The sequence below is a fragment of the Micropterus dolomieu genome, linkage group LG03, assembly GCF_021292245.1.
Source record: "Micropterus dolomieu isolate WLL.071019.BEF.003 ecotype Adirondacks linkage group LG03, ASM2129224v1, whole genome shotgun sequence".
NCBI classification, from domain to species: Eukaryota; Metazoa; Chordata; class Actinopteri; order Centrarchiformes; family Centrarchidae; genus Micropterus; species Micropterus dolomieu.
The window spans coordinates 33582321-33609201 of record NC_060152.1 but is presented as its reverse complement, the minus strand read 5'-3'; the positions used below and the strand labels follow the sequence as shown (position 1 = coordinate 33609201).

The following is a 26881-nucleotide window of genomic DNA, read 5'->3' as shown; positions in this document are numbered from 1 at the left end:
AAAAGCAAGTTCCACATGCTCCCTCTCCTTGCAGCCAGCAGGTGCGTCAAACTGGCACCATGAGGCATGTTTCCATTCTGCTCTGGCCTTAACAGTTATGGCTGTTCTGGTAACCAGTAGCCCTTGGAATGGATGTTTTCACCCGGGACATAAAGAGAGCTCACACGGAGATTTGATTAGTACAAAATCACCCACTTGAGAGGTTTATTCTTGTCGATTAGTTGTTTGCAGTTACTCTAAGACTCTTCATTCTCTAAAGCATTAATTTTATTAGGGTTGCACATTGTGGCACCTCCGCCAATAGTGACAATTGCTTTCAAATTTAAACACCTGTATGGTGTTTGAACTTAATGACACCGACAAACTAAAGATGATTTATAACTATAAAATTTATTATATTTATAAGCAAAACAGTGCTGTGGCAGGCATTTTTGGTCATCAGTTGCCCTCTATTGGTGCTTTGGAGGTATTTCATGTTATGTCCGCACACAAGATGAAATGAAAAGGCTAACAACACTACTAAAACAATACGTCTTAGTAGTCCAGAGGTTAACATGTTGCCCTTCAGATCCAAAAAATGAATCCAATTAAGGGCATTTTAACCAAATGGAGAATGTTATGCATTCTTTTACCTGTTGGTGGCGCTACAGGATTTTCAAAAGCGCTTTAACAAACTTCTGCTAAGGAATTAGTCAGTCAGTAATTTTTGATGTCTATTCTAAATCCACTGACAATTAAAAGTTGTACAGTCTGTGTGTTTTTGTTGAACAGTGTCCCCTTGCCGTTGAAAATCAATGAGTCGCCGAGAAACCGGAAGTTGTCGTAACTTCAATGTACAGGCTCAAATCTGCACAAGACTTTGCAAGTTTGATAAGAGTCCTGGCCTGAACACTACAATCTTATACAGTCGTAGTCATAGCACCACCTACTGGCAACAGGGAGTGACTACTTTTGGGGTGTTCTTGCCAATATTATGTAGCTGCAGTTTCAGGACCCCCGCAATCCGGGGACCTCAGTTCTAGGACCGTAGTTCTATTGTGACAGTGCCATCTAATGGAGTGGTGGTGGTAATGCACAGCGACACGAAGGCTGCCAGCTAGCTAGCCAACTAGCTGTGTGGATTATGGCCAGCTTCTAGCTAAAGCTATCAAATGACAGTTTTCATTTGCATTGCTAAAGTTGGACTAATTTAATTACCTATCCAGCAGGAAACAGTCTGCGCTACTTTAGTAACATTTGTACCACATCAGAGCCTTCCATCTGGGAAAATCCACAACAATTCAATCCTTGATTTCTGCCGTCATCTGTCTCGACTTCGTCTGGCTTCATCGTGTTTTCGCTTCTTTGACGACAAAGATCCACACGCTGTCGGCTCGTGCTCAAGAATACGTGTGTTCCTCCATTTGTCCAAATTTCACTTCTCTATTACTTCTAATAAACCCGAGACAGTTTGTTATTAATATTGTTTCCTCTTCTTCTTCTTCAACGTAGTGACGGGCCTCTACACTGCCGGAATTATACAAGAAGAAAAAGAACAACGTAGTGACGAAACGCGCTCTGTAGCGCCATTTGTCTGTTTTCGGCTACTGTAGAAACATGGCGACGCAACATGGTGACCTCCATGTCAGGGTGACCTGCGGTTATGTAGCTAGAAATGGTTCATTCTAAAGTAATAGAAACATAACGGGGTTATTATGTAAGGTCTTTATACTTTACACACCGCCGAAAACATATTTATGGATCTTATATTGCATTTCTGTCGATAATCCTCAGAAATATTACACACTGACTGAACCTTTAATACGAGCTACCATGATTTCTTTCTGTTGCAGGTTGCCATGGTGACTACTGAACAAAGAACCTCCTGTGTCAGGTCAGTCCATCCCTTAAAGCCTAGCACAGGTGTTGGCAGCGGACAATCCCCCGGGCCCTGCACAAGGCCAAGCAATACCTGTAAACTAAGAGGCCATCCCCAAAGCAGACCCCAGGAACACCTCTCCCGGCATAACAACCACCAGCTGCCTCGCAATCAGCACCTTCCTCTCCACCACCGAGCAGTGTCCAACTACTATAGCGACCCCAAGTCCTTTGATAGTCTCCAGAACTCAGGAAGAAATTCAAGCAGGACTCCAGCTCAGATATCATTGACTAATGAGTCAGTCATCAGACAGCTAAGTGAGAATCCTGTGGTCCTGAGGTTGTCCAGAAGGAGGCGAGGCCTTCCACCAGACACCAGCCCTACCCCTCTGAATGGCGTTCCTTTGGACAACAACTCATCAAAGAAATGCGGGGCACTGCGATACAGTGATGTCGATGTCTTATTGGCAAGGGACTGCAAAATTAGTGAGACCCCGCAGAAGAAGGCCAACTGTGATAAAGATGTTAGACCGCAGGATGGGAGACATGTAGGTAAAATAACTGGCAGCCATGACGAAGAACTTAGACAAGACAGATGTGGCCATGTTGGAGAGGTGATACTAGAGAGGGGTAGTTGCATTAGTGAAGACAGTTTGGCAAGTGTCGATGCTCTGGAGCCCTCGCAAGAAAGTGTCAGCTTTACCAACATCATCACAGACTATGACCTCAGTCCTATCAGTGAGGCGATATGCAGACATGTGAGAAAAAAAAGGATCCTGAATCCAAATCAGCCGGCTTCATCCACAATCCCTAAGCCAGTTACCAGGACTATTCATTCGAGGACTGTTGCCAGAGCTCCTACTACCAGGATTACTGCAACTAAAGCTTCTTCCAACTCTACACATGTACACACTGACTCTCCAGCCAGTTATTTTGTCAGTCACACTGCAAAGGGTACCAACAAAGATACTAGCAAGGACATTAGGAAGTGTACTTCAGCAGCTAGCAGTTACTGTATCCATAATTCCAAAGGTGCTGCAAAACACTCTTCCAAGCGTACCACAGAGGACTTGACAAAGGACAGTGCACCTGTCCGCAGCTATTGTAGCACTTCCAAGGGCCTTTCCCAGACCAAGTCTTCTACCTCAGCCATTAAGACCAGGACCAGCCCTAGAATACTTCTGAAGCGCTAACTAACACCTGAGCTACATTTGAAAACGTTCAAATATTCATTATTTGCTATATTAAGAATTAATGTTGAAGAGAAAGTATTTATAACAACATTGCATAACTGGATACAGCATGATGATGGTTGTTAGCTGGTTGGGCTGTGACACAGTGGCTATGTACTGTTCTGTACATTTGTAAATGTATGTAGGATCGTTTTAATTCTTTTAAAGTAAAATAATTAATAAAAAGACAAGGCATAATGGCAGATATGTTAGTCATATATTTGACTGTGTAGTGAAAAGTCACTAATTTCAGATACTTCCTTGATGTCTCTGAAATAGTAGCTTGATATTTTTGTATTATTATATTCATTGGGGAAAAGCACTGGTTTTATCAAAGCACAAAGTTTAACTTGAGTCAGGCTGCTGAACAGTTTTCAGTAGCTTAGTTCTGGGACTTCTTAGGAAGACAGGTTACAATACAGTCCTTAGAATTAACATAAGCACTGCCATTTAAATTAAACAGATATAATCTTCTAAGGTTGTCATGATAAATAACACAGCCTTAACAACACCTAAAATTCTCTATTAATTGGGTAGGTGGGATTATTTTAAGTCTGTCTAAAATCAATAGTCAAGTAAGTATAAAAGCCACTGTGGGGAAACAACAATGGACTACGCTGCGCTTAGTTTTGTTTTTTCAAACTTTCCATCAGAACTGTTAATTGTTAATAAAAATAAATAAAACTTGCAGTAATCACGTGCTTTTTCTACATGTTGAGGCTTTAACTGAATAATTTACAAATGCATTTGTAAATAAGTTTATTCTCCATCCATACTTAATTCCATAGGATATATTTTATCCGTCCCAATCACAGGTCAGTGTGGTAATTTATGACAAACACATGTTAAACTAAGTTATGAATAAAGGCTTGAGTCAATTTTATATTATGACCCATCGTAACTACAGAACTTAATAAATCAACTACCGCCATTATTCATTAATGTGAGTGTCTGGTTTATCGAAGAAGTGCAGAAAACTGCCCTCAGTACTCACTCAGTTTTAAATATATTTTCCTTTATTAAAGAGGTGGTATTCTGCTTTTTGGCTTTTCCCTCTCCTTTATTGAGTTATATTCCTTTTTTGTGCATGTAACAGGTTTGCAAAGTGAAAAATCCCAAAGGGAGTTCCCATCTCCCACAGAAAACTCTGCTCTGCCTGAAAACAGCTCGTTTGTAGTCCAGCCGCTTCGTGATGTCACAGGGATGAAAGCTAAACGCGCCTCATATAACGCTCGCCAAGCGGCTACTCCGACACGCCCTCAGAAACAGCGAGCTGCAGCACACAGCTGTCCTCTCCCTTCCAAACACTAGCTACCCTCCAGGCAGTCAGTGGACATAAAGTTGTTCCTGTGATGTAGAGACAGAGCTCAGTTAAAACTTTATGGATACAGATTAATAACTCACCGCTCTGAAACTCTCGCTCCAGTCCATGTTGCCAAGCCGGTCGGCAACACGTACGGCTGAACCCGAGCCGTTTACCGGCTTCTCGCTGACCCGCCCTTCTCTGCTTCTGATTGGCTAGTAGTCCTTAACTAGGAACTGAGCATGTGCAGCTCCCAACAAAGATCATTTAGAGACAAGATGTATCACTCCATAGCTAAAACGAAGCCTTCAACACAGGCTGAAAAGAGGAGCTGCAGCAATGTGCAGTATGACAAAAATATAACCATGTAAACCTGTTCTGGTACAACCTCTAAATAAGATGAGGAACCTTAAAATGAGCAGAATACTTTAATAGATTACACTTTCACTTCCACTGTAAAGTTAAAGCTCTTTCCAAATGAATGCAAAGCATAGCTTTATGGTTCCACAACACTGACAGTGGTTTTCCACAAAGCGTAAAATTAATTGTTTACTACAAGTATTATGCCATGAAAATGTCTCCTTCAAGTGTTTATTGCTTTCTGCTATGCAAAGTACCCTGTACTCATTATTGATCATTAATTACAGAGCTAGCTATCACGTTGGCAAGCTAAGTAGGTACAGGCAGAAAATCACTGCATATAGTGTGGACAATCTATCTTTATTGAACAACTCACTTATTCTCACTCTTTATATTCCAAGGTTGTTTCATTAAGGAACCTTAGACCTTTTGTGGGTGAATTCATGTTATTATTCCTGAATTTGTTATCTCATGTTGGTTAATGCAACTTTAAAGTGTTGTCGAAGTTGTTTTGTTTGTTTTGTTATATCTCCGTCTGTCACTATGTATTTTTCAGTAAGACGAGTAAACTCCTTCAGCCCAAAGGAAACATTATGACATTTGATACATGAAAAGACAAATATTTATGCAGTGACATCTAAGGTAACTGTAAAAAAGTTGGTATAAATGTGAGTGATTTGAATAAGAATTTTCAATAAAATCACTTTTTATATTTATCTGCTATTATCTGCATTTAGTCTTCTTTCTTCCCTGTATATTCTTGAGTTGTGTAAATCTGCATACATTTTTGTCAAAGATGTTGAACTTGTATACTTGTCTTTTCCCTCTATATATCCTGTCAGCGTGTTTCAGCTCTTTATTGAAGCTGATGCTTGATGATGTTTACAGTGATGCTGTGTTTGAAATAATAAAGTGATTTTTGTCATTAATTATTCACAACATAATAATGAACACTCAATAGTTTACTTTTTAGTGAGCAGTGAAATGGGATTTCACACACTTATGAGACATATTCATGTGAATGTAATTTGCATTGCGGGACTGTTAAAATATTGTGTACATACTATGGACCATACATTTTTTGTTCCATTGAGTGAATTTTTTAGGGCACTACATAATATATTTAATACTGACAATACAGAAATCTTTTTTGTAATTGAAGTCTTTATTTTTAACAAAACAAAAACAACAAAAAAAGACAGCTTCCAAACACATGATTAATTCACATTTGCATTTTGGGTCCATTATCAATAACCACTACAGACAGACACAAAAAAGATACAATAAGTGCCTATATACACATGCAACACCACAAAAATAACAGATTTAACAAAAGAGAACCGCACTAAATTTGTCAAAACCCTCTATATCATCATTAATCCTGGCCAAGAATTTTTCATATGACACAATTTTCAGCATATTTTCTTTCCACGTGTTAAACTTTGAAGGAGATGGATCCTTCCACACACTGAGAATCACTCGGGCGAGAATACAGAAATCTAACAAAATAGAGGCAATTAAATATAGTGCACTGAGGTAGCAAATGTGGAGTGATTTAGACAGTATGAGTGAAACTCCACCATTCCATCAAATGGAAATATTTTAGATGTGTTTCAGAGAAAAAGGATTCTGTTTGGTTGCAGAGGTTTATATAATGCTGTATAACAACTTTGTGGACTGTTGTTATTGACTTGCAAGCCATGCAAGCTCCCACAGTTCATGTTTACAGCCCTACCCACGCTGCTTTCTGTCTCCCCTGCTTTTGGCCACACCATGTGAGTAGATTTCACAACACCAATTTTGGTCTGACTACATCTAAAAACAGAAACACTGCCGAGCTTGGATGAGCCTTTTTTTCAGCTTTCCTTCATAAATCAGACATAGCAACAGGAACAGTTGTAATTAATTATGGAGAGTACTGTACCTTATTGGCAAATGAAAAGTACCATTGAAAGTAACCAGTAAAACTTAGCTGTAAGCCTTAAAGCAGCCCTATTCAATTGGCGGCCCGTGGGCCACATCAGGCCCCGAAGCAACCTCCATGTGGCCCAGCACACATAATCTAATATATATGACAACAAAAGTAAACTACATATACAGTATAATGTATGGAAGTAGCTAACGAGTGAGCTATTTTGTTTCTTCCTATCACATTCTCAGTACTGATCACTGCCAATCAACAACGAGGGCTGCCCGACCTGCAGCCGCTCACCTCCTCTGTGTCTCTGCAAAGTGAGGTCAGCCAGCAGATCAGTGAACATTGCAGATGTTGACAACATATACGCTCTTTAGTGCAAGTAAGTGGTGCAATTAAACCTTTGTGAGTAAAAAGCCAATACTTTACCAATACACCTGTTTAATAAGCTTAAATATGTAGAAACCGATGTTTTAATCTGCTCAGCACAGAGCTTATTTGTTACAAACAAGCTAATGTGAAAGCTGTCTGTCTTTCCTAAGTGTATTTCTTTGTTTGCCGCGGACAATCCCCTGCAAAAGTATTGGAACAGTAAGGCAAATTTCTTTGTTTTTGTTGTTCACTGAAGACGTTTGGGTTTAAGATCAAAAGATGAGACAAGAGTTCAGAATTTAAGCTCTCATTTCCTGCTATTCACATCTAGATGTGTTAAACAACTCAGGACAAACCACCATTTATATTAGACCACAGCATTCTTAGGAGGACCAAATTTAAAACAGAAGGAGATTTTGAGCAAATTAATTCCAAAGTTAAAAACCTAAAGAGAAGAGACATTTTTACTACATTTGGGTAATTTGGGATTTAAGAACTAAACAAAGAAAATGGGTTCAGCTAACAGCAAAAAGGAACAAGATCCTCTGATATCTCCAGTACTGACTTCTCTTCATATTAATTACATGATTGACAACCATGGTAACCGAAGCACTGACCGACTGGACATTTGGGTAAACGAGTGTGGAGAAGGGGCAGGAGGAACCTGTCACTCTCACTCCTCCACCGTACAAAGAAGAACATTTTCCAAAATGGAGGTGAAGGATTTGCCACACTGCAACAGAGAATAAAAGCAGACTTTTCCCTGAGAATGGACAAAATATCGGCCTGTAAACAGCAGGACAATGAGACTCTAGCAGAATATCTAAACCAGACTCACAGAAATCCACAGCACACACAACAGGCTCACAAAAACCAGGAGCAATGGGAGGAACAAACCCCCTGAGAAGCCCACATGAGAGACTGTTTCATCAATGGCACCAAGCCAGAAGTGGAGTGTTGAAACAACATGCTGGATGTTTTTCCCTTTTCACACCGTTCTTTGTAAACCCTAGAAATGGTTGTGCGTGAAAATCCCAGTAACTGAGCAGATTGTGAAATACTCAGACCGGCCCGTCTGGCACCAACAACCGTGCCACGCTCAAAATTGCTTAAATCGCCTTTCTTTCCCATTCTGACATTCAGTTTGGAGTTCAGGAGATTGTCTTGACCAGGAACACACCCCTAAATGCATTGAAGCAACTGCCATGTGTTTGGTTGATTAGATAATTGCATTAATGAGAAATTGAACAGGTGTTCCTAATAATCCTTTAGGTGAGTGTATCCCAGAATTCAAAACGATTATCAGATAGGCAATCCGTATATACAGCAGAAATAGTGGCAGTCCTCATAGCTTTATGGTGGGTTGGAGAGGTCAGACCTGATAGGGTGATATTATGCACAGACTCCTTAGCAGTTATTAAAAGCATTCAGTCAGTGACATCTGTCAGAACAGACCTACTGATAGAAATGTTTCACAGCTTATTAAGATTACATCGGGGAGGGATAGACGTTCAGTTTTGCTGGGTGCCAGCTCATGAGGGAGTAAATGGAAATGAGATTGTGGACAAACTAGCAAAAGAGGCATTACAAAAGGACAAAACAGTTCAAATACCTCTAGGAAAAGGAGACGGAAGAGCAGCCATTAAGAAGAAAGGTACTGAAATATGGCAGAAATGGTGGGAGGAAGACAGGAAAGGAAGGAGTTACTATAAAATACAAAAGTCTGTCAGTAATAAAAATGATAACGAAAGGACCAGACCGAGAGTAGATCACACAGGACTGAATGGCACCTTGATTTTATTGGGGTTTATTAAAAACTGTGAGGTTAAAGAAAATGTTGAACATGTCATTTTGCACTGCATATTGTTTGAGTTGGAAAGACAGATATTTCAAGATAGGGTTCAGGAGGCAGGGCGGGACTGGAATCTGAAAACAGGGGGATAAGAATCACCAGGAAGGCATTATTTAAATTTCTTAAAGACACTCTGGGCTGGTGAACAGAACATGAGAGCACCTTACTGGGGTTTGTGGTTGAGTGATATGATGTTACACACTCCAGTGCAGTAGGTGGTGGTATGCATTTAAAAGTTGTTTGCAATCCGCCATTAACTAAGAAGACGAAGAAAAAGCAGAAGTATCTTTGCATGAGATAGCTGGGCAGCGCTCACCAGTATTAAATCTGTAAAGTCCTGTAGGCTGGATCTGGTATTTAGTATTCATAGCTCTCTGTGTAGATTATATCATAAGGGCTGGACTGTGTGCTTTGTTTGGGTTCCTGCCCATGTAGGGGTAGAAGGAAATGAAGACGCTGATATTCTTAAATCAAAGTCAGATGAAATACAAGTAAATCTGAAGGTAAAACAGTCATTAAAGAGAAAATGCAACAAATATGGCAAGATTACTGAGAACTAAATGAAACTGGAAGACATCTTTATAGTAAACAGAAACATGTTGGTCTGGGAAGAAACCTGGTTGGGAAGACAGAGACAGTCACTACCCGTCTAAGGACACACAGGGCTTAACCATTCACTTTATAAACTAGGTAAACACCCAACTGGACACTGTGTAAAATGTAATAGTATAGAGAGCATTCAGCATGTGCTGGTTGAGCGTGGAGGCCACGTGGAGGCGAGGAGGAGAACAGCAGCAGTTGTAGAGAAAGCTGAGTTTAGGTTCACTGTGGAGAACCTCCTTGGGGATAAAGCATGGGGAATATCTAAGCACCTCATTAAATATCTGAAAGAAACGGGATTAATTGAAAGGATATAGATCAGAGGTCACTAATAGGCGGACCGCGGTCCGGATCCGGACCCAGCCGCCGTCCTCTCCGGACCGCCGACCTACAGCCCATTTATTATTGAGACTTACTACCTCGTGACGGAGCGTTTCTATTTTAACCCGCGCAGCTTTTCTAGCATTTACTGTACTGGTTTAGAGGACCAGGAAACTCACAGACCAATCGCATGTGCTCCAATCGTCTCATGTGACGCTGCTCAGCCAATCAAATCTGCGCAAACCGAGGCTTGCGAGTCGAGTCCGCGAGATTCACCAGAGACGTTTTGGAAACACACCCGAATTGAGGAGACGAAAGATAAAAGACATTTCACATGACTTTTAATCAAGAATGTACAGATTTTTACATGTACATTCCTCCCACGGGCAGTTCAAAACCAGAATATCTCATAGATCTCCAATATGCTAGCTGGAGCTCACGTTTCTCACTGAACAACAGAAAGTAGGAAAGTGGTAGCTCTGTAAGAGGAAATGAAAGAGAAGGAGGCATTACAGCTGTTCAGTTGTGTGTTTATTATAAAACTGGTTAAGACTACACTTCATCACCTCAAGCTACACTTTTTATTACATTTTTTCTAAAAATTAGGCACTTTAGTTTACTTCAATTTAGAATTTATTATTTGAATAGTTATTATTTATTATCCCTCCAGTTTGATGTGAAAACTGACTGAAATATTATTTGATTTGATTTGACTAAAAACATGTGTTGATAGGTTATAGTACTGAATGATAACGCAAGTTCGTCGTTTTGATGTTCCGGACCTTTGCTTCAGGAAATTTTCTCTAACTGGACCTCTTTGAAATCTAATTGAATACCCCTGATCTATAGATTTTCAGTCTGCACATATAATCTGTTCCACACTCCAGTCCGGTAGGTGGCGGTAATGCTCCTAAATGCTGGTCAAACCAAAAGAAGAAGAAGAAGAAGTTGTTTTCAGATGAGAAAAGTCCAGTTCGGGGGAAAAACTGAAACTGAGAGGAATCATGTTTGAAAACTTCAGAGAAAGACTTCACATGGTCCAGCAGGATTTCAGTACGGGGTCGGTCTGTTTCCCCCCCCCCGACATCTTTCTTTAGCCGAGACGGCTGACAGAATTAAGGTTTTAGGATTAACTAGCCTAACGTTAGATGTGTAATTTACAACAACATGTAACTTTCATTCAAACCTTTATTTAACCAAAAAAAAAACAAAACTTCTTGAGGAGATTAAAAATCTCTTTTACAAGAGTGTCCGCGACCAATAACGTAACGTTTTACTAAATGATGGACGTGTTAAAATTTCCCACCGTAGAGACGTGATTAGCAGCTAATGTTAGCTTCGGCAGCTAACCGACGCTATAAGCTACATCCTTCCTTCTGCTTCTGTAACGTCAGCTTTTAAGTTACGGCGTCAATTTCACCGTGTCTGAGTTTAAACAGGCGACTTATTTAGTTATTTCGTCGGTGTGATTTGTAACTGCGTCAGGTTGGGGCTAGCTGGCTGTTGATGGGTGTCAGCTGACGGTCATGTGATGATGCTAACATGAAGTGCAGCTGTGAATCATTTATTCCATTTATAATGTTTTGTCAAAAAGAAAACCCAGTGGACTTAAAATCTAATACAATGCTTCCAATATCCTTGCTTATTGAACTATTTGGTGTCTGTAGATGATGATGATGATGATGATGATGATAAAATCAGATTAAACTAGACCAGTACTGTGTTGAACTGGAACCAAAGACACTTATCATACAAAAACAGTCTGCATTATCATATCTAATCCCTCATTTTTTAACATTTCAAGTTTCAAATTTGTTGAGCAAATATTTCCTTTCCTCCCACTCAGGTTGACTGTGAATGAAATGTAATCTGCGTTCAATAAAGCAGTTGTCATACTCTGCAAATAATATTAAACTGTCTCTAGACCTGCTGTATATATATATATTTTGTGGTGAATTGGCACTATATAGATGAAACTGCAATAACACTTGCAGAATCAGACACCTGTGATTGCTCGATTAGCTCGCAGGTAACGTGGAGCACTGGTGTAACTGGGTGTTACTTATTGCTCAGGTGAGTTCGAATCCAGCTTGACGCGATTTTGTGAAAAGTCTTGTTTTCTTTTATTTCTTTTTCCCGCATGTGGCTATATAATGTAGTGCTCACTCATACAATCATGATCGCCGCAGTAGATTAAAGATGCGACTTGAAACTCGCCAGGAACATGTTTGTGACCGTGTGATGAATCAGGGGATGGAGGCAGCTGCTGCACGCAGACGCGTACGGCAACCCGGTTAGTTTGAAAACCAGTAGGCTTGAGCTGCTGTTGAATTAAAATTGCCTGGAAGAGCAGCAGAGGGATGGACAGATTTAGAGCAGGAAGTCCTAGCGTATACAATTTAAGATGGAAAAAATGTGGATTGTAAAACACAAGGGAAGAGGATGGATCCTTGCTGAATTGACAACTTGTCTTTATTTTTCTCTGTCTCTCTTTCCTCCCACCCTCCAGCTTCAAGAGCTTTGGAGACAAATCAAGAGACCCCAAAACCAAGAGGCGACCCAGGTGAGCAGAAACCTGTCGTGACATAAAGATATTAACGTCAAACTTTCTTCCATAGTGCTTTGTTCTAAAATGACAATTCAGCTGAACTGATTAATCCTATGAATCCTGTTTCGATTAGTCAGTTGAAATAAATATTAAAACGTCTCATTGATATTTCAATATTTTATTCAATCATCCTGAAAAAGACGCACATAAAGCACGTTAGAATAATGATAATAATAGGGCTGTACTAAATTGAGGTTTTTGAATGAAGCTGCAAATGTCTGTTTATATTTTATGACCTCACCCTAAAAAAGTTCAACTCTTTGAACAGAATCCCAAATTTCAATAAAGTGTAACGATTAAAAGCAGAATTAGTAGGATATGTGGATCGCTGTTTGTGGACACGCCATTTAAAGTTTGCCCTACAGGGCTTTACAGTACGAGTATTTCACTCGTTCTGCTCGGGTTGTGACGGTAAAATATATTGATCCACCGTGTTACAGACGCCGTTTTGGCCGCTAGTAAAAGTTACTTCAAAGCACGGACCACTTCTTGTCGGCTCGGAGGTGTTGCGAGGCTACCCAGCCGACCAATCACTCGACGTTACATGTTTGAGGAGGTGCACGTCAGGCGATTCAACGCAGTATAAGTATAAATTACACTTAAAGCATCACGGCCAGAGCAGAGAAGCCAGAGCTTTAAGACCCTCCCTTGTTGTTAAGGTCTTCTGTTTGGGAACAGTTTTCACGGTTTCCAGTGAAATACAACGGACAAGTCGATAAGATGAAAGCAGCGGGCCGACATTTCTCAGCAGTGATCGGGTTTGTTTCTGGAAAACGTCAAACTTGCTAACTCACTAATGGTGTCACACGAAGAAGAACGTCACTGCAACATAACGAGCAGAGTGCAAACGCCTTTCAGCATTTAAACCGACTTCAGACTGTTTTATCTGAGCAGGCCTTCAAGCTGCGATTCATACTGCTCGTAGACGGAATAAAAGAAGAAGAATGCTGCACTGTAATCCATATTATTATATATTTTTTATTATATTAGCTATATGTGGTGTTGTTTTGAGAATATTTTATTTAGTGGAGAACTTGTTAGCAGTTTGCAGCAGTTTTTTATTTTATATAATTTATTTATTATGTGTAATATGGAAGTTTGTTTAAAAAATTGTTATTTGTAAAATAAACTGAACCGTGACTTCAAAACCCGAGGTACATACCAAACCGAGATTTTTGTGTACCGTTACACCCCTATTTTACAAACAATAATTGTGATTCATGTTGATAAAAATGGGCAGGAGGGTGAGTGTGAGCAAGCATTCTCAATGTGACAACCCTTTCCATTATTTGGTGACTGGTACCCTACAGGCCTTTCTACTATCTTGGTTATGAAGTAATATTTTCCACCGTGTTGTCCACCTGTAGATGGTCTGCATTACAACAACACGGGGCGCAGAGTCAAAGATGTGCTTTTTGTAGTCCATCTTCAGAACATTGTAGTTTGCTCACGGCAGGTCACGTCAGTAACATCCGCCGTCGCATAATTAGGTCGCTTAGAAAAGAGCTGATTCTCTGAGCCCCGCGATCCTCTTTTTCTCAGTCCTTATGAATTCTCCTTCACATCTTTCCTTGACCTCATGACGTTTTCCGTCAAGGAAAGGTGGCTAGGAAAGGAGATTTTTTTTCACTTTTCGGACGCAGCCATAGTCTGACTGGCCACCAAGAGAAATCCCGGTGTTTTCTCTTCTTTTCTGCTGCATTGAATAAATTTGTAATTATCTTCACAGTGTTCTTATTGTAGGCTAATTCTCTGTTTTGTATTTTATGGACTCTTCTTTTATGTGTAATATGATTTAAGATGTAAAGGTACAGCTGCACATCATGTCCATGTCCAAAAAAGGAGCCAGCGGAGAGTAAAAAAGAATAATCATTTGAAGAATGACGAAAACCACAGAGTGATTGGAATTATCAGCCCCCACCCATCCATATTTTTTGGACACGGAAAATAGTCTAAATATTGGAAAACATTTAGGATAATTCAGTTAGAGCTGAATGTCAGAAACTGGCAGTTATTTAATTAAGATCTCCTCCCTAAAATGACAGAGGCAGCCGGACTCGCTGTATGAACGTCATGCTGTTGTGTTAAGAATAACTTCATTTCAGCTGCAACTGCAGTGGAACAAGTCAAGTCACAAAAATATTTTATCAAGTGTCCTGTATTAATAGCCTACTTCTCATCATCAACACTGGGTACAGATTAGTACGATATTTGGAAGCGATACACATTTGCTGTAAAATTTTAAATCAGCTTTTGTTGAAGATTACAGTTAATTGTCATGTTTAATCATTATAAATGGTATATTAAATGAATTGGAGATCCATCCCAGAGATAGAGACTTTGACTAAGTCTTTACCTGCTGCCATTTTAACTAATGTTCATATCACTCAAGTGTAACCACCGAGTACCAGAGTATTGTTCAGGTAACGCTAACCTGGCCCAGTGCCCTGTGGCAGCTGCTGTCCGGAGCTCAGTGTCTACGCGTACACAACCGCACTAGAAACAATAAGGTTACTTCAGCGGACTGTTCATTCGCAGCTAACGTTAAATCCAGGCAAGCAAAGCAAAATAAACAATATAACTACATCAAAAATCGCACACACGGCTGCAGTTAAGTTCAGTTTGAGAAGGCGGAGACATTTAACTATTTGAAAAGGAAGGCCGTTCTCCTGTCTGTCATGGCGGCTAAGTGGTCAATAACCAAGTTCAAGAATTTCCCTCTGGCTTTTACGTCCTCCGAAACCCCTTTTTTCCTCCCCAGGCGCCGCTAAAGCTGCTAACAGCTCCCGTTATTTCATCTGAATGACGTTGATCGCGTGCTGTGATTTGATTGGCGTGAAGCCTGAGTAATCACAGTGAGGCGGTGGCGTGACAGTGGCCTCATCTGATTGGTTAATCATTTAATTTTTTTTCACAAAGGGATGCCAACTCTGCTTGGCCTCCTCGTGCAGTCAGACTGCAGGTCAGGCTGCGGTGGTGCAATATAGTGTTTCACCAGATGACAGCAACAGCTCATAAGATTTATCAAAACTATAAAGATTGTGTTTTTATTAAAATGATAAATAGTCTGATAGGGGAAGCCGGGTTTCCCTTGGCCTCTGGGAGAAAACGCCACTGTTACAAATAGAACAACAGACCCTATTTGTCAGAAACCTGATCAGAAAAATACTGGACCTCAGATCAGTGTTTTTACTGAAGACCTTGGCTTAACACATAAATGGTTTATGACTCGGATCTACTTTGTTCTGTGTTTCATCACGCTGAGTAATACTCAGTAAGGTCATCTTTGCACTCCAGACTAACTTTTTAACTTTTTCACTGGAAGCATGTAACGTTAGTTTAAGCCATTTTCTCACTCATAGGTGGCCGTTAAAGTAAACAGGAAATATAAAATGGCGAAACTTTTAGTTAATTGTATTTTTACTTGGGCGCCAGCCAGGGTGAACTTGACAAGTCGTTGCGTCACAGTAATATCGCAGTATACCCTCAAAAGTAAATAAATTTTGGTGACAATAAAGAAAATCTATTGTCAACAAAACAGGGCGTGGTTTCAACAAACAAATCAAACAGTCAGAAATAAACAAAATACTCTTGGGAATAGTTATGCGTAATAAGTTCAGCTCTTTGCACAGTCAAGGAGGGAAAAACAAAACGTCACCCCAGCACCAAAATCGTCCCACTCAACCGCCTCTAAAGTCTTTCCGTGGTGATCTCCGCATAACAGACACGCTTTTTGCTTTAGCCAACGTCGCTTACAATGCGACCTGGCGGGCCGCCGTTGCGTTCATGGTTCGGGTAAAATGTGGTTTTACTCAATAGACAAATGACGTTACCTTGACATCAGCGGTTCAGAACCTTGAACGTGGGGCGATGAAGAGAGAGCACCTCGTTGTTGGTCTCTGTCTAAAATACTCCCACACCTTAGATGGTGGTAGGTTTTCCAGCTGCAGCTTGTTCTCCCTGCATGGATCGGACTCTTAACATCATTCATTTGCTAAGCGACTGCGCTAAAAACATTGTCTGCTCTGTTTGTTGTTCAGGTTTGAAGAAAGCCTTACTTATTTCAGCGCTGGACTGGAAATCCTAAGCAGGTTTCTGCAAATACACACACACACACACACACACACAGTCTCAGTTTCACTCAGCTTTGATGTATCTAGAGGATGATGTGATGGTTATGTAAATAAAATGTGTTTCTGTATAGGTATGAGGAGAGTTGGTTTCTGCTCCATAAAAGAACTAAAGACTGTGCTGAAGCTGCAGAGGTAGGATCAGTACTTCTGTTCTCTAGAGCGTAGGCTGTTCATAGGCTACAGTGAAATAGGGCTGGGCAATAAAACAATAAGTATCGCAATATAATTTTCCTCAATAACAATAAAAATAAATGTTCAATATATCGTCAATAAATATTTGCTTTAATTCTTTTTAATCACAAACAAATTACCACTTAATTTTTCCATTAAAATATTTTATTTTGTTGGGAAAAGATATTAGTTTTGAATGTTCTGCCTCAGACTTGGCATCAAGTATTTGTCACATTCTGACCATAAAGTTTTACCTCATAATTAACCGTCCGGTTTCTTCAATTTTCACTCGGGAGCAAAAATCAGCCTTTAAACTTGAAAGAAATAACGATTTGACGTATGTTGTGATACTTGAATGATATGAAATGGTTTTATCGTGACAACATTTTTGGCCGTATCTCCCAGCCCTACAGTGAAGTGAAACTTAGATTTATATTCAACTCTTAATATTTGAGAGAGCGAGTCCCCACCTGCACAAGTTTATAAGGATATAACCTTAAATAGAGCTGAAAGGATGAATTCATTGGTCAACAGAAAGCTTATTCACAACAATTTTGATAACGAGTTAACCATTTAAAGAACTGTTAATATTTGCATTTACTCATTTGGCAAATGCTTTTATCCAAAGTAGGGCCGGACGATACGGCCGCCAAAAATGTTATCACGATAAAAAGTTTCATATGTTTCGATATCGATAGTTATCACGATAAGTATCAAACGGTTATTTCTTTTGAGTTTAAAGGCTGGTTTTTGCTCCTGAGCGAAAGTTGAAGAAACCTGATTTAATAATAATAACGAAATCTGACAAAGAACATTCCAAACAATTACGATAAAATCTTTGTCATCAAATATGTACCAGTCAAATTAAATAAAAGCTTTTATCAGTCCTTTTTCCTCAACAAAATAAACATCTTGATAAAAAAATGTAGTCCTTATTTTGTCTATTATTTATGTGACAATAAATCGATATGGCAATACATCGTTGTACATTTTTCCATGATACTGTATCAATATTCCAGTCATAAAGTTGCAGCTTTATGGTTAGCTCAATGCTAACATATAATAGGAATCTCCATTAACGTGCTAACGGACATTAGCATCGCGAAAATACAATCCTAACATAAACTACACATTTTGCTTCACATGCTGAACATCCTGAGTGACGAAATAAAAAAGAGCTGCTAACTTCACTGGCTGAATCTGCTACTCCACAGCTACAGCAACCCCAAAGGGTCAAAACTCAAACCCAATATTACCAGTGGCCTAAAAATAAAAATACAGCTATCGGTAGGTAGAGAAAGGGCAGCACAACGCTGTGCTACTGAACAGTTATTAATATAATGTGATGTACAGATTAGACTTAGGTGGTAACACTGCAATTTGTATTATCAGTAAAAAATTTAGTGAATTTGCATTTTATGTTCCTTTTTATAAACAAATGTTTTGATGATAATTTTTCATAGTTGCTCTGTAGTTTTATTTACAGACTGAGCAGAATTGTGCTGTTTTCTAACAGTTTGGATTTGCAGCAAATAAATAGCAAACCTTTTCACGGGCCTTTTGTAGTAATAGTTAGACAGATATCGTGATGTATCACTTTAGGATTGTCGAGCGATATATCGATTATCGCAGAATTGCTGTATCGTGATATCGTCGTGAGCCGTGTATCGCATCGTGAGGATCTGTTGCCTTTCTCTATGTAAACTAAATATCTTTGGGATTTAGACTCGTCGGTAGTAAACAAGTCATGTTGCGATGGGCAGTTTTCACTTTTAGCCTACATTTTGTAAACCAAATGATTAATTGAGAAAGTAAGCAGCAGATTAATTAATTAATTAATTCATAGTGAAAATAATTGTTTGTTGCAGCGTGTGAGTGTCACCCAGATTGTAATGCTCATGAAACAATAATGGCTGAGTACAGATGGACATGACTTTCATTGTCTATACAACAGAAGCAACATAGTAGAGTCCATTTGTGAGGTTGGTGGTAGTTGTTTCCACAAACTGCAGTAAGCTTCAGTCATACGCAACCCTTCCTCTAATCAGCTGACTTTCTCGCCCAGATGTGTTCGTTGTTGCTTAACGTCAGTGACGTAAGCTCATGTGAGGCTACAGTGGAAGCTTCGCAAGGAAAAGACCTGCAGTCATTGGCTGGTTTAACGCTAACCCATCGTTATTTTGAAGCTGTTATGTTTATACAGACAGAGTTAAACGAATATATAATAAGTGAACAGTGAGTTTGTTACGGGTGATTGTGCTGCTTTCAGCTAATATTTACAGCAGCTGTCCCCTCTGCTCTGTGTCATCTCCACCCTTCTCTGTGTGTTAGGCAGCAGATGGGGAAATAGTGATGCTCTCAGCACACTGGGAGAGGAGAAGAACCGTTCTGACAGAACTACAGGAACAACTGCAAAGCTTGCCGGCCTTTATCAGTGAGCTTGATGCCATCACTGCTAACATAGGTAAGGAGATTGTTTCATTCCCCAGGAAAAACAAGTTAACACCAACAACAGATGGTGCGATAATGTCAGGTAGTGGACCTCACTGAGTGTCTGCATAGTTTTTTCTTCACAGTGACAGATGAAGTACTAACATCCTGTTGTTGGATAGGTATTGAACCCCAAAATGTTCAGTATTAATACACAAAAACTCAGCAGTCTTCCCCATGATTGTGAATTCCTGACTGAGAGACCAATTAAAGGCTCAGGAACCCTTTGCAGGTGTTTTGGATTAATTAGCTGATTAGAGTGGGACACTTTGAGCCTACAATACTGAACCTTTTCACAATATTCTAATTTTCTGAGATTTTGAATTTGGGGTTTTCATAAGCTGTAAACAATAATCATCAGAATTATATCAAATAAAAGGTGAAACTAATATATTATATAGACTCATTACATGCAAAGTGAGATATTTCAAGCCTTTAAGTTGAATTACTGAAATAAATGAACTTTTGCACGATATGCAAGTTTTTCAAGTTTCACTTGTATAATAATATAATAATATCATAATACATTTTATTTGTAGTGCACTTTACATTTGAAGCAAATCTCAAAGTGCTACAGTTAAGATCATAAAAGCAAGGTAAAAACATCAATATAAAATACAAATAGGTAATGCAACAGCTTACAGGGTTAATTAATTAAAACTCGTGCGTTCCTTTTTTAAAAGTCCCAGAAGTCTGAGGTGCCTTCAGATGTTCAGGGAGCAGCAGAACAGAAAGCCAGATCACGCATGATGCTGAGCTTAATCCTGGGTGGAAGGAGGCGGTTTGAGTTTGTTGCTCCTTTTCATAGTGGTATTTTGGCACTTTTATTTCACGTCAGGAATTTTTTCATAGTGACACATTTTGTTTAATACAGCAAAGCCAGAATGAGCCTGAATCGACCAACTAAGATTATTACTTAATTATTAGCTTAGCTCCTGTTGGCTTAACAGCAAAAGACCCTTTTTATTCTTTGTGATCTTTCAGAGCTGCGTCTTTCTCTGAGGAAGATCTCTAGATTCAGAATGTAGCAGAATTAACTTTAAATTAAGCAGCTAGCATTAGCTGTCTCTTCACCTTGATGCTAATTAATAAACCAAGCTCACAACTGGGGCTGCAGCTAACGATGATTTTAGTATTCAAAGCTTCTAACGATTATTTGTTGATGATGATGATAAATAATCAAATAATGCTCATCTTCTGCAAATAGTTACGTATTGCACATATTTTTTGAGTGATTGTAATTTGGGTTTGTTTATGTCTCCAGCTCAGTTGGAAGGCGAGTTTGAGGAGATGGAGTGCAGACTGGCCTACCTGGAGACTCTGTGTTGTCAGTGTGAGCAGCAGACATTCAAACAGCATCATATCAACCAACTCGAAGTCTATAAGAAAAAAAAGAGGTACGAGATGCATATCACTGATTAGCCACTGCTGTCAGGCAGAATTTTGTTTTATTATTTTAATAAAATCGTTCTTGAGTAGAGATTGTTAATGTTCCTTAATGCGTTTTGGTTACCAAAAGAACTGTCTTTACACCCGTTGTCAAAAATTCACTAAGCTCAGGTACTAAAGCTTTTTTTTTGTTTTGCATTTTTGTTTTTTCCTGCTTGGATCACATTTCATAATTTACAGGGTGTCTGCGGGTAAAAAAGGTAAAGAAAATCATTTTAGTGAAAATTAAGGCCATATACAAAGAGGTACCTGCCCGAGATCGATTTTTGCTGTTTTAGCTGTTTTCAGTCCAAAAACGGTGGTTGTTTGTGACACTAGAGATTGTAGTTGAGTATATTTAGGCAATATTTACTGTTTAAATGCTGACTTTCACTGGTAGATATCCACAGGTTAATGCTGGTACTCTAGCAGACTAGCTCTGCAATGTCTAAAGGTGCGTTCACAACGAAAGCGAATCCAGCGTTTTGTGCGGATTGATTACACACAAAGTCAATGCAAAGATGCAAATTCCTGTGAATTTGCTTGCAGGAAATTTCACTTTGCTTCGGAGCGTTGTTTGGAGAGGACCAGGCGAGCGGTGTAATGACAATCCGCTGGCCGACGGGGAGCTGTTAAAGAACGGGGAAGTGTTCGGGGAGCAGCGCTGCAGCTTTCAGACAGATAAACCCCCGTAGTCGGTCTGGATTCTGCTCTGACAGCTACGCCGTTTACCCGCGGGAGGAGCTCAGAGTTAACTGCTTTTATTAAATTAGCACCAGAGTTCTGCTGGACTACGACTTCATATTTATATAAAAACCGGACATTACTGGGAGAAAAGAAAGCGAGGAGGTTTAACTCCCTGGTGAGTTCAGAAAAACAGCTGTCGAAGTTAGCACGCTGTATAACTGGTAGTCAACAGGTGCGTTCGAGATAACTGTGGCTGACTTTCGCCGACTTGATAGTCTAACGTGAGCTGCAGGCGACTGCAGGGGCGGGGAATAAAAACAGCGCCGTCAAGTCGGACACGATCTCCCTCCGGTAGACTGCGTCAGGACTGCGTGAGCTTAGAACAATAATCGGATCTTTCTCCCACTGACGTTTTACAGCGCAGGTGTTCTGCGTGTTCTCAAATTCTGCATGCCTGCCGTGAATTGCATTCACCACGCGGGAGGTAACGCTCTTTTATGCAGAGAAAAGAGGTGGATGCAAATCTCGGCAGGTAGCCTACAACATCTGTTCTGCCGAATTATGCATCCACTTATGAAGCTCCTTTTCTGACACTTTGCTGTTCACATTGTTTGAACGCGGTTAACGCAACATGTTTTTGCTGAAATTCCAGAAATGGTGCTTTTACTAAGTGTAATAATAACGATTCTTAAAGTTCATTAAATATATACTGATCGTTTATCACTATTGATAAACCCCACAAAGAATTGTATAGCGTTTAAAAGCAGAATTTTTCAATTCTCTGCAGGCATGCAAAATTACTATTTGTATTGACGACGTATGTCTATATAGGAGGCTGAACCATTTTATGGCTTCCTTGTCTTAGTGTTTCTTCCTCCCTCCCTGACAAGGGAATGCAATACAATTTGTTTAGTCTGATAAATATGACATAATGTTAAAATATCTGTTTTAATGTGAACTTGTCTGATATTTGTCTTGAACAGGAGGGAAGTGGAGGCGCTGAAAGGTGAGCTGCTGTACTTTCATCAGATATTACTGGTGTGTAACACAAATGTGTGATGAATGCACTGACTACATTACCACCCAATTACAGTGCTTTGACAAAGCATTTGGTTCTTTTGTAATTTATCTATTATTGCGTATTTGCTGCAATGAATGGCATAGGGAGCTATGGACAAAATATAGCATTAAACAAAAGGAACCTGAATAAAACATGTAGAGAAGCACCGATCGCATTTTTTATTTAAAAAAAAAAAATAATTCATTCCAATTTTGGCAGTAATTGACAGCACAAACTTAACCATTTTATAACTTTTATTTATTGGAAAATGATCTTTATTAGGATCCCCATTAGCTTTTGTGACTGTGATCCATTAAACTGTATGTTCATTATAAAACACTGACTATTAAATAACTTGAATTCTCTATGAACTGCAGCAGGTTACAGGACCTTCTCTCACTCAAACACATCTGAAAATAAAAAATGCGCCAGTTTAGGCTGCTGGACAGAGCTTTTAGTACGAATAAAATCTAAGTGGAAAAACTGCAGTAGGCTATAATGCGGCTCAGTGTTTCCCACAGAATGACTATGTAACTGTAGTGGTCGGGGCTATATTTGTATTTATTGGAAAATATTTGAAAGAATATATTATCCTGTTTTTAGTAGCCTATGCTATTTCTTATTTCATATTTCACCATTTTATTCTGCTAAATTCTCTAAATTACTTTACTCACAACTACTGTAATCTGCCCGATGAAGCTGAAAACGACCCATTCCCAGCCAGTCGATCGGTGCACACCTAAAAAACATGACATTTGTTTTTAAAAATAATTTCTTTTGGGAAACCGCCCATGTGAAAAACAATCCTCCCCTGTAGTAAATTAGGTTGACTGGTTGATGAAGTGTGTAATTTCATTCCCGTGTGCTATGCCAAAATGGTGATATGTGACTGGAATAAACATTCTGATAGTAAACCTGTTGATCACAAAAATGCAAGCAACCGACACACTGAAGCTGATGATACAGTTGGCAACTTTTAGCGCAATGTTGCTGGTTAATGTTGCCATCAATGGGCAACCAGGTGAGACACAGGTCAACTACTTAGGGCAATGAAACATACAGCTCAGACTCTTATCTTGGCTTCAATGCAACCAATTTAGATGCATATGCCCCTAAAACTAGATAGATGTGAACCGGTGAAATGATTCACAGTGTGGAAGTAAAGTACCGCAACATTGCTCAAAAAGTTGCCCCGTGTATCATCAGCTTTGACTGATACTACTGTTAATGGTAAAATGTGAAACACTATGGAGAGTGTTCTTAAAAATGACTTGTGTTTTGTTTGGAGTGGAACTCAATTCTGAGCATGCTCAGAAAATGGCAGAGTTGGAGCAGGCCATGCAACAGAAACTGAGAGAACGACAGAAGGTCTATGAAGAAGCTTTTAACCAAGATGTGAAGCAATACTTGTCCACTGGATACCTGCAGCACAGAGGTAAGTCACTATTCAAATCAGCTTTATTGGCATGAATGTATAACAGTATTGCCAAAGCTACATATAGATCACATAGAACAATTAATGTCATACATTACAATATTATATGACATCACTTCCTTTGAATGAATTCAAGACTTTACTTTACAACTTGTGCTTTTTTATTGGAGTAACAAAATGATCACGAGTCCATTAGGGGTGTAACGGTACACAAAAATCTGGGTTCGGGTTGTACCTCGGTTTTGAAGTCACGGCTCGGTTTATTTTCGGTACAGTAAGGGAAACATTAAATTGCTGCTGGTTTATTATGAACTTCTGTAAACATCCAAATTAGTTTTTTTTACATAAAGTAAAAAAAGAAATAAAATTCTGCTGCAAACTACTAACAAGTTCTCCACTAAATAAAATATTCTCAAAACACCACCACATCTATTTAATAAATATATAGTATGGATTAGTGTTCTAGTCAAGACCGCCATAACCGAGACCAAGTCGAGACCAAGACCAGTTCCCCACATTACATGACACACAGTAAAATGTGATCATAGGTACTTCTCAAACTGATCAGAAAGATCCATATTCCCATAAAAACGTCCACATAAAAACACTAAGAGGCGAAAACATCTTTATTAAACGCTCCTTTTCCATGTTTACCATCGTGGGGAGGGGGGACAGTCGTTAACGGGAACAACACATTTTTAATTAGGGTTATTGGTTGCATTTGAAGCAAAATCTTTGCATGTTCACAAATAAATCAGACAACGCAAAAGCAATTTATTGATATTCCCAAAGTTATGGTCTTGACTGGTCTTGAAATAAAATCCCAAGTCAATGACCGAGACAAGACCGAGTACAAAGGCGGTCGAGTCCGAGACCAAGACCATCAAAAAGTGGTCTCGCGTACTACAACAATATGGATTACAGTGCAGCGTTCTTCTTCTTTTATTCCGTCTATGAGCAGCATCAGTCCCAGCTTGAAGGCCTGCTCAGATAAAAAAGTCTGTTTAAATGCCGAAAGGCTCATTTTTGTTTTTCTCCCTCGTTGCAGTGACGTTCTCCTTCGAGTGACACCATTAGTGAGTTAGCAAGTTTGACATGTTGCCAGAAACAAACCCGATCACTACTGAGAAATGTCGGCCCGTTGTTATATTTCACTAGCAAGCAGAAGACCTCAACAACCTTAACAGGGAGGGCTTTCAAGCTCTGGCTTCTCTGCACTGGCCGTGATGCTTAAGTCACTAGCAAGACTATTATTGACCTAAAGAAAATTTAAGTGTGTGTGTGTTTGTGTGTTTGTAGAGCTAACAGGAGCTGATCCGTGTGTTCTCGATCAGATGACAATAACTAGCAAATCAGACATGAAGGCTTTGGATGACTTTCTCAACTCCGCTGGTGATGACAGTACTGGATCATCGCTGACCTCAGGTAACCCCAACTCTCTAAAAGGCCGCCTCTTTGCATTCAGGATGTCCTTTGTTACCCACGCTTTGTTTGAGTAACAGTGGACAGTTTTTGCTGGGACAGTGCAGTCCACACAGACGTTAATGGGGGCCCTGATCCCAAGAAAAACTCCAAGTGATTACTAGTCTACTGACAGTGAAGCTTTGTACCTCCATTTAAATCGAGTTGTCTTCTCCATCAGGTCCAGACCTCAAGTCTTACTCTTCAGAATCGTTGAGAAGCCAAATGAACCAAGCCCCTCCCACAGACAACCAAGAAGAGGAAGTTGCCAGTGAGGAGAGCGATGATCCCCTGGTGCAGTCAGATGAGGAGGACGTCCAACCCGATATGTCATTGGTTGGCCTGCAGGACGTTGGCACAAGGAGGGGTTCTGATGAGTGTGACCCAGCGGGGGACCTGCCCTCTGGATAACCTACCAACCAGGCCCCTGAACCTCCTTGAATACTGGCCAAACAAAAAGTACTGTTCTCCCTCAAAAACACCCCACTCTGCTGCGACTTGACACAGCGTCTATCTCCACCAACATGAGCTTCACAAGGTCAAATCTGATATGAAATCATGCCTTTAACACAAATGCTGAACTTACTTATGATCGGAGTCAGTAATGCTAACTAACTGTTTGATTCACTATTTAAGCTTTGCTTTGTCACCCTGCAGGTTTTCTATCAATGATCGTGGACTAATTTTGGTTAGTGACGTGTCATCATTTTGTATAAAGCATCGTAGTCTAGGGGGAGTTTGACTGTTGCCACAGTGGCTTATATCCAGCTTACATCTGGCTGTTTAACACCACTGCATTCATAAGCTGTCTGTAATAAATGATGTATATAGGAAGTTTCTTTATTTAACAGTTACAGTTCAAGAGTTCGCTGTATTTCCCTTTGTGCTTATATGAAAAAAACAGCAATTAGTGCAGCAATAATGATGTCTGGAAAACAGCTGTACAGTCCAGCCTACATAAGAAATAAGGAAAGATCTCAAGTGTCAATCGATAAATTTTAAATGATAACGCTTGTGATATTCTATATTTTTGTTACTGTAAACAAATCCCATGAAAAACAACAATGAATTAGGTAAGTCTCGTCTGTTTATCCAAAGTCTCGTAGCTTATTCCTCTGCTCATCACCTCACAAAACAGCTGTGTCAAAAACAAAATTCAACGCGCTGAATTGTTTATAGGTTCGCTGAGGATGAAATACAGAAACATTGGCTGATAACGTCTGAAGGCTTATCAGACAGAATACTATGAGACAGGATTTTATAATTCAGAAAGTTAAAGCAATAGTAATTTTTATACTATGTTGTGGTGATTGCCAGGTGAAAACCCGTTCATGTTACAATCTATCACAGACTTGGGGAGACAAACACATTGTGTTGTTTTTTCATGGGATTTGTTGCAATAAGAAAACACCCGACTGATCGTTTAGCATGTCTTGTACACCTGTATTGTATTTTACTTGAACTGCACAAAGGTTTTGTCTGACAGTTGGGTTTGAGGTCTTTTTGTCTCCTTACCCATTTAATAAAAATATCAATATCTGCATATTGTATCAGTAGCCGCGTTTCCATCAAGGTTTTTTATTTGCGCATTTTGAA

At 39.6% G+C, this 26881-nt stretch overlaps 2 protein-coding genes across 8 annotated transcripts in view; both read left to right on the top strand.

Moving 5' to 3' along the window:
• The window catches only part of LOC123967615, a 41081-nt gene extending 36928 nt beyond the window's left edge, over positions 1-4153 (top strand). For all 7 annotated transcript variants that reach the window (XM_046043749.1, XM_046043752.1, XM_046043747.1 and 4 more), the window contains one exon: positions 1833-4153. In XM_046043749.1, the coding sequence (XP_045899705.1) occupies positions 1833-3050 (1218 nt within the window). In that variant the 3' untranslated portion in view covers positions 3051-4153. The remainder of the gene's footprint in view (positions 1-1832) is intronic.
• A 6565-nt stretch (positions 4154-10718) lies between these two features.
• Positions 10719-26828, top strand: LOC123967612 (dysbindin-A-like). The gene is made up of 10 exons (XM_046043741.1): positions 10719-10872; positions 12322-12375; positions 16461-16511; positions 16625-16685; positions 19056-19188; positions 20479-20611; positions 22313-22335; positions 23678-23824; positions 25124-25249; positions 25467-26828. The coding sequence occupies exons 1-10, from the start codon at positions 10817-10819 to the stop codon at positions 25694-25696; spliced, it is 1014 nt and encodes a 337-aa protein (XP_045899697.1). The 5' UTR covers positions 10719-10816; the 3' UTR covers positions 25697-26828.
• The last annotated feature ends 53 nt before the right edge of the window (positions 26829-26881 follow it).